Source organism: Ammodytes marinus (genome assembly GCF_949987685.1).
Source record: "Ammodytes marinus genome assembly, chromosome: 13".
NCBI lineage: Eukaryota > Metazoa > Chordata > Actinopteri > Uranoscopiformes > Ammodytidae > Ammodytes > Ammodytes marinus.
The window spans coordinates 9,074,970-9,084,008 of NC_137217.1; the positions used below are offsets into that span (position 1 = coordinate 9,074,970).

The 9,039-nt window shown below is 44.6% G+C and overlaps 1 protein-coding gene across 1 annotated transcript; it reads left to right on the forward strand.

The window, feature by feature from the left end:
* Nucleotides 1-1,810: 1,810 nt before the first annotated feature.
* Nucleotides 1,811-9,039, forward strand: sybu (syntabulin (syntaxin-interacting); the record flags this gene model as incomplete). Its single annotated transcript, XM_080039006.1, has 7 exons — nt 1,811-1,834; nt 2,437-2,623; nt 3,349-3,552; nt 5,067-5,166; nt 5,267-5,416; nt 6,742-6,900; nt 7,812-9,039. 7 exons carry the CDS (start codon nt 1,811-1,813, stop codon nt 9,037-9,039), a joined length of 2,052 nt encoding a protein of 683 aa, XP_079895132.1.

Below are 9,039 nucleotides of genomic sequence, written 5' to 3' on the forward strand. Positions count from 1 at the left end.
GCAGCGTTTTCCCTCTCGGTTGCTAAGGCTGTTGCTAGGGCACGACTCTGGCTGCTCTGCCCTGCCTTGCTTGTTGCTTTGATCTGATTCTGCTCTATGCCAGTGGTGCCAGTCAGACTGTACAGTGCATTGCTGCAGTGTGAGTGTGTGTGTGTGGTGATACTGTGGATGCCTGAAAATTAAAGTGAAACTGTAGCAAGGTGATGCAGGCCACCCAGAACTGAATCTATTTTTGATTCCCGAGACTCTCTGCCTCTATTTTTGCAATTCTCTGTGGTCCTCTGCAATTTGAAGATTTTGCAAGAGTGTGGGCTACTCATTTAAAGCGGTATCATTCTTTTGTTAATGGGAGATTGTAAGGGGTGGCCACATGATCAAGGCAAGACTGACATGTATCCGGCCATAATAATTAAAAAACAATAAAAAAAGTTAGGCCTTCCCTCTGGATTAAACGAGGGAAAGACAGGTTCGGATTCAGTGATGTGACAGCAAGTACACAGGCCCTGGGGTCAATTACGTCATTCCTAGTGCAAAAAAAAAGAAAGAAAAAGAGGAAAAGACATGTAGGCTATGTACTTACGCAACTGACCCCGATAGGGAATGATGCTGAGAGGCAATCAACAGGCGGGAGGAAGTGAAGGGATTGCATGAAGTTTATTCAAGCATGAGATGAATTGTGCATTATTTAGCGTTACTGTTTCAATAAAACATGTTCCTTCCTTGTTTAAATGGGAATGTACCAAACTTGAAGTTACGTGTCAGACAAGAGATTCTACTTTGGTCTCTACTTGTAACCAGTTTTCAAATGATGATATATAGCATTGCTCCATCATCTATTGTATCTCAGTTATAGAAGTGCTCTGTGGCTTTTGGCAGGCAGCCCCAACCATTTTGGCACAGAGGGCTGATGGAGATTTAGAGTGCTTTTGCTTAGCAGAGGGATATACTGACATGGGATACCATTTATCTACTGCTTTACCTTATTTGATCATCGTAATCTGGGCAGACGTACTGAAAAAACAAACTATGAAAACACCAATAGTTATTATTTATAGCATTATCTCTGTAGACTCTGAACTCTATTCTCATTTTAAACTTCAAGCAGAACATTTGTTGGACATGATGTTGGTCTGTCGGTCAACCAACCACTTTGGCTGACAGTCTTGACATTCATGGTTCCCGGTGGAGGAATCCTAATGCCTTTGATGATCCCCTGACTTGCCCTCTTGTGCTACTATGAGGTTGACATTGAATGTTCATATCGAATTATTTTGACTATACTTTTGGATGGAATGTCACAAATATTCAAGGTCCTCCAAGGGATACATTTCACTGATACAGTGCTAATACAAACTGAGATCTTGAACATGTATTTGATAAACAGAATCATACATTTCATTATTTGTTTAAAGGATTTAACAAATTCTGATTTAAAAAGGCACCTGGTGGTTTATTTTTAGGGGTGACGTGCATAGTTTGTTTTCATAAGGTTATGAATAAGGTGTGTTTTAGTCATGGCTGGCTGGCTCTCTTCTTGTGCCATCTGTACCAGGCAGGGTGTGTGTATGTGTGTGTGTGTGTGTGTGTGTGTGTGTGTGTGTGTGTGTGTGTGTGTGTGTGTGTGTGTATATGTGTGGGTTTGTGGGTGGGATTTAATGGCGTCACAGAGCTCAGACAGAGGGCCCTTGTCTGTGAATGGGTTCGATTGCCACGTCTAAACACTGCCACATACATGGTCCACAGAAACATGACTTACCTGACTTTTCTCCCTCTTTTTCACTCATCAGAGGAAAACGCAACGTGAAGCACAATGGGACCGTTCCAAGAATATGAGGTGAGTCGGATTGTTACTATCAGTGATAGAGTTCTGCAAGTTGAATGAGTCTCTTGAAGAGAGAAGTGGATACTTTCTTAAATCAGTGTCGCGAAGAAAAATATGGGTAAACTGTGCCTTTACAGTTGAATGGCAAACAACAAACACAATTCTATATTTTAACAAATCTTCAAAAAATAATTCTAAAAAAGAAGGTTAACTGAGTTAAAGGTTGAGTCAGCTATTCTGGAGAAAGGCTTGTTGTCAAAATCACTTTCTTTCAAAATGAGTGAATATTGGTCGCGATCCGCTACCTGTCCATACTGTGTGTGTGAGGAAAATAAATCCATTGTTTATGAACTATGCTCTCTAAACAGGTATTTTGCTAGCTACAGCGGGCCCCATTTGTTTACATACCCTTTGTTTATATACCCATTTACAGAGCCTATGGCTGTGTATTGACACTTCAGCCCACACACAGTACGTACAGGTAGCTTATCCTGATGAGACTAAAAGTGATTTAAACAACAAACATTCTCCAGAATCGCTGACTTCCCTCTTTAAGCCGAGCTGCTACATCCGTGCCTGCAGCCAGCACTGACAGCAGAATTTGTATGCAACAGGAAAAGAAGTCTCCGGAGAAAGGAAGCCCCCGCAGCCGCATCCCTCGCCTTGTCCTCCATCCCTCCCCACTAAAGGACAAGAGTTCCCCTCTGTCTGACTCGCCCTTATCAGAGGAGGAGGGGAAGGAGGGAGATGTCAGCTCAGACCATTCCAAAAGGACCATCAGCACCAACACCTTTAGCTCAGGTAAGAACTTCTGCTCCAATCTGAGGATAGAGTAGTTAGGAGTACCTGTGTGACATTGTGTGGCCATGCTCCTGGTTGTGGAAAGCCAAGTGTCTAGTGTCAGGGTTCCTTGTTTAGGTAACTTCATTCAAGTTCTAGTTTTTTGAAATAAGTGTGATCATCTTGGAGAGGATAAGGGATCACTGCTTTGAAATAAAGAAATACGTTAAGTTATTCCAGAAACTCTTCAGAAACTCTTTTTTTTAAAGAAAAATAGGATGCATATAAAAAAGTAAATGAACAACTTGCTAACATGAAGAATCTTGCAGTGTTTGCGTTATGCAACACGTTAATCAACTAAGTAACCTTAGCAATCAGATACATTAACGTGTTTAACATCTTAAACATAATAAAGTAGAATAACTTTTGCAGAATATGGAAATACTCAAGTAAAGTACCTCAAAATTGTTCTTATTTACAGTTCTTTAGTTAATGTTAGGGTTTATTTTCTGTTGGACTAAACTCAAACAGAGCAAATTAAAGGCTACACTCCAAAGAATGCCTGTGTGTGTGTGTGTGTGTGTAAACTCCTTTATTAAAGTGAGAGCTATGCTATCTATTAGATAACACTCGGACTGAACCTTGAGCCGTGATTGCCTCCTGCTTTGTTTTTTTTTCGCTGCCTGGCCCCCGCGCTGCATGTCCTTGGCTATATGTATTACTGTCTGTGTGCCTGTTCACAATAGATGACACCGGCTGCCCCACTAGTCAGTCTGTGTCCCCCTCCAAAACCCCGTCAGGCTCAGAGCAGAGTGCCCGCGGCTCGCCCACACTCCCGGAGCGCAGCAAGGCCAAAGTCAAGAGGGTGAGAGTGATGACCGAGTGTAGCGGAGAACCACGCAGCACGCCCAGGCACAAGAGAGAGCTGAGGTCCGCCATGAAAGCCAGAGGTAAAACTAAAAGAGGGAATTTCTGTGGGTTAAAATGAGAATGCTTTGTTGTCAAAATCACTTTTCTTGTCAAAATCAGTGAATATCTACTCATGTAAACAAAAGGGTAGGCCCTGGTAAACAAAGGGGGCTCACCGTAGCTAACAACATGCCCCTTTACAGAGCCTATATGCTGTGTATTAACACTTGATTTTGGTTGTGGATCAAGAGGAGATATTCACTGATTTTGACAAAAAGCTTTCCCTAGAATCACTGACTTCTCCTTTAATTCTACTTTTTATTTTACATGCACAGATATAGAGCTCACTGCAAATGTATTCTGAATGCCAGTTGTTCCCAAAAGACCAAAGTGCAATAAGTGTGTATTTGTCCCATGTCAGCAGCTAGCATGTTCCCTGGTATAATGACTGGAACAAACACGGTCTGGGGAGCAGCTGCTTGCATGAAAAGAGAATAATTAACTGGAATGAAATGTCATCTGTGTATCTGTGACATGTTTTTTTTTTAGAAACGCTGCAATCAATTCTTCATACTAAAATGAATTTCTCAATCTGTTTTCATTCTGGGGAAAGAGGAGGAGGAACTGCTTTAGGATGAGACACAATGAGGAAGCTATCTGATTGGTTGAGGGAAAAGGTTGGGGCAGCTTAGCCAATTACGCTGATTAGCAGGAGGTTAGTAGTGCCTGTGATGTGCACAAACCCCTCACTTGACTCACCAAGAGGTGGAAGATCACGTTAGTTTTGAAGTATTTTATCTATCACAGCCGTCACTGGACACACTGTACAATGGTTTTATTCGAGGGAAAGAGATGCTTCTCAGGTAATATATATAAGGGGTTTGAACTTTAAAAGTTTTCCTTTGCTTGAACAATTAAGTTGGTGACGTTCTAGGCTTCAGCATTGTGCTTCAGTACACTGAGTGGATAGTGGTACACTTAATGACTTGATGTTATTATGCTGTGTTAATGCAATTTGCAATCATAGCAAGCGGTTTATCTGTGTCCTGCTTTTCAAACGCATTAGTCATTGTCCTGCTGGATTCTGCACTTGATGTAAACAGGACAGGATGGGGTCACTAGAAAGTGCTTTTTGAAGACGATGTTAAGATGAACGGAATGACCGATGTGTTTCCATTATAACTTGGGGTATAGTGTGTTTTTTGTTCACCTTAATGGGGAGGTTTCGGTCATAACGAGTGGCTGCGTAGCTTTTTAGCAGCCACTGACCGTGAGTGGAATTGGACCACAAGCGGGAAATGTGTTTCTTTTGTGAGGTCCAATATGCCTTACCTTTTTGGGTTAAAAACAGTTCAATAAATGCCTGTGACCTGCTTAACTGTGGTGTTTAATAGAAGCACAATTGGAGAGATAATCTAAAGTCAGCAAACTGTATTGATCTATGCAAGTGTTTTTATTTCTTATAAATTCTATTTTAAAAGGGGAGATGGTAATCTTCTCAAAGCTTGGCTTGAAATCTGACAGCATCCTTACACACTGCTGCTTCTCCCTGCAGGCAGCGAGGCAGACTTCAGCTCTTCCAGCAGCACAGGCAGCCTAAGGAACAGGGAGAGCCACGTCTTTGGTTCAACCGGGAAGAAGGTTCCTTCACGCAGGTATGAGGTGCCACTGTCCAGACTGCAAGACCATTTCTATTCATTTGGAATGAACAAGTCAATGATTTTCGATTTTTAATCAATGCTTTCTTGTATCAAGTCGCGGCAGCCACATCAGGCCGCTGCCAGTGTTCAAACCACCAGGGAACCCTTCAGCCAACCGCGATGCACCGCTCTATGCTCCCTGCACTCCGCCCAGACCCGCCTCCTCAACCAACAGCAGCAGCTGCAACTCCAGCCCCACATACAGGTGCACAACACGCATTATTCATAATCGCAGAGCAACGGGTGTGGTTTTAGAAGTTGAGGAAGAAAAGGTAGTTGGTTGTGTGTGTTTGACCTTGTCTGGTCATGTCTAACGTTTCCACATTAAAGCAAGTTTTGGAGACCTGAGAGATTTGGTGTGTGAGACTCGGGCAATGTGCAGCATAACAATGAGAGAGTGGGGTTGCTGGATCAAGCTCAGACTATCTTTTTTTTCATTTCCCCTCTTGCAGCCGGCTAGGATTATGTGGGCCATGATTTGGGCTGGGGCTAGGATTAATGAGGATTTAAAAGAGCAAATGTCTGACTATGCTACCCATATTTACTGACCCTACTTACTGCAGACTACCTTGTAACTGGATTATTGAATGCATGCACCTCAGCTGGGAGAAACGAACGGGGTCATTAATATTTCAGAGTGTCAGTGTTTGCGGGAACTGAACAGCCACAATCTCAGAAGACATGGTGCTCCGGGCTGCGTGTTACTTAGAAGGTTTACTTCTTAGGCTTAATGCTTGTTGGCAGCTGAACACTGCATGTGTAACCTTTCAAAAAAACATTATCTCTGCTGCAAGCAGCTAAGGAAACTTAAAATGCAGGAGCATAATCTGCTCTTTTTATCTACAGTTAACAGCTTCCATAATTGCATGTTAACCCTCCACTCTTGCCACATAGAAGATATCTCCTCTGCCTGGCTAAAAGTGTCATGTGGCATCTTCTCCTCGGCTGGTTCTATTTCTGTCAGGGATGCAGTACTCGCATCAAGCATGCCAGGTTGCTAGGATATTGTGCTAGTGGAACACAGAGGGGCTTACATGCTGCTTTGCATATTGTCCAAATCCACCCACTCATCCTTTTGCATTAAAAAAACAGATCCTTTCATTGGTTTCTCTTTGAGCAAGATAAAACACTGATCATAGGACATGCAAAGGGCATTTGGATGCTAATGCAATTAGCATCTGGATTAAGTTTTTCTTTTTCTAGTCTGGGGATTTTTTTTCCTGCTGAATCTGCTTGCATTTACAAAAAGCAGCATTTTTTTTGTGTGTTTGCCTCTAGTCTACATGCCAGTAATCCTGTGTCAGACAGTCATTCCAGGCTTCAGAGAGCATCTGCCCTGACAGCACTCTCTAGTTAGACAAATTACTCTCCGCAGGGAGCTATTTGACATTTTCAAGTTTGTTTTCTGCTGGGGCTTCTAAATGTCTAGCTGGGAACTGATGGATACCTAACATTGGCTCTAAAGGGGAGAGGGAGGAGGCGTTGTAACCTTGAAACTTTAACCAACACAACTGTCTATCTGGCCAACAGAAGAGCGAGCCAGGGCCGCTACCACTTGTTGTGTGCAGACAACCATGGCATCAGACCCCCCAACCCGGAGCAGTACCTCACCCCTCTGCAGCAGAAGGAAGTGGCCATCAGACACCTGAAGACCAAGCTGCTGGAGTCTGAGAACACAGTCCATGACAGGTTAGTTAATATTTAGCAGCTCCCGTGACTGTATCTGTAAGCCAGGATGATGGTGGTCGTGTCAGGGGGGAAAAGAGGAAGCACGGTTGTGATGTAACGCAGGTCTGCTCAAGCATTGAAATCCTCCTCTGAAGTGTGAACCCCGCTGGAAAATGACTATTACATAAAGCAAAGAAAAACCCAGGATGAAGCTACTATACCTTGCATTAAGTATGCAACCGTACATCAGATAAACAAGGCAACGCCTTATGATTAAACGAGGAGTCTGCGATTTCCGGAGAATGCTTGTTGACAAAATCACGTTTTGTCAAAATCAGTGACTATTTCCTCACGATTCGCTACCTCTCCGTACTGTGTGTGCACTTGAGAAAATCCAGAATTAATGGAAAGTCTAGGCTCTGTACATTTGGTATGTAAACAAAGGTGCCCACCGTAGCTAGCTACCAACCCATTAACAGAGCTGATTGTGAGGAGATATTCAAAGTGGGAGGACAAAGTGATTTTGTCAACAAGCATTCTCCAAAATGTCTGACTCCACCTTTTAATCTGCTCTTTTTTTGTATGTTTAAATAATTGTATCAATATCTATGCACTGTTATTTTATATAATGATTTGCTTTTTTTTTGAAGAGTTGGATGAGAAGATTGATACCAAGTGCATATCTTTGCTGCAGCCACTTAACTTAGCATTGAACCTGGATACAGGAAGAAAGGGCAAGCTCACTGCAGAACACTAGCTTCATAATACTGCGTATAATATTATGCTAAGCTAATTGGCAGCTGGCTGTAGCTTCATGTTTGGCATATAGATGAGAGTGGTATTGATCTTGTCTTTTTAATTGTAGGGAGTAAACATCTTTTTCAAAGTGTCTATTCCTTAAGTAACTGAACATCTGTCCTTCTTCATCAAAGAGAGTCGGATATCGAGGATCTGAAGGCCCAGCTCGGCAGAATGCGGGAGGACTGGATCGAAGAGGAGTGTCACCGGGTGGAGGCTCAGCTGTCCCTCAAAGAGGCTCGCAAGGAGATCAAGCAGCTGCGTCAGGTGGTGGAGACCATGAAGAGCAGCCTGATGGAGAAGGACAAGGGAATCCAGAAGTACTTTGTGGACATCAACATCCAGAACAGGAAGCTGGAGTCCCTGCTGCACAGCATGGAGCTTTCCCAGAGCGGCAGCCAAGACGAAAACACCATGGACTTTCTCTGCGACAGCCTTGGGGGTCACGGTGGTAAGAAGATGGATGAAGAGGAGGAGGAGGAGGAGGAGGAGGAAGAGGAGGAGGAGGGTGGGCTGGAGCTGGGAGAGCAAGGGGCAGAGGCCATGGCGGACAGTGGGCTGCTGGTGAATGATGAAATGGCCAACAGTGCGGACATTTTGAAACAGGTCCTCATGTCCACCGCACTGGATTTCAGCCACGACACTAGTGGTAGGCTGATGGCATCAGAGTCTGGGCCTGGGGTGTCTGCGCTGTCAGTAGATGGACAGTTGATTGACGAATCCACTGTTGCACCCCCACCCGCTCCTCTACCAAATACACTTTCCACCAACGTCACCATCCCCTTAATAAGCACATCTCCCCAGCACGGCACCCACGACAAAGGAATCCAGACAGACGACATGCCCACGTCTCCAGACCTACAGCCTCTGCTCCTCCAGCTGTTGAGTTTCCACAGGTCGACAATGGCGGGGGATTCGGGCTTGTCGGAGTCCAGCAGTCTTCTGGAAGTCCCAACCTTGCCCACCCCCGCATTCGACACTCCCAATCTCCCAGAATTGGCACCTTCTTCCCCACCCAGCACGCCCAGTCCTGCTCCCCCAAACAGCCCAGACATCTCGGCAGATTGCTCGGACCCCGCAGAGAGCAGCCACTTCATGGAGGAGCTGGACTTTGGTGTTGTTCAAGAGGAACCTCTTCTGTCGCAGGGACTAGATGTGGTCGGCAAGCGCTACTGGAGCAGCAGCTTCCTGGTGGATCTGGTGGCAGTGGCAGCCCCTGTGCTACCCACGGTGGCCTGGTTGTACTCGAGGCACGGCGTGGATGGGATCGCACCGGTCTACAACATCGGCGCTCTCATCAGGGGCTGTTGCATTATGGGATTGCACTCTCTTCGCCACGTCGCTCGCAGGCCAGATGCGTAA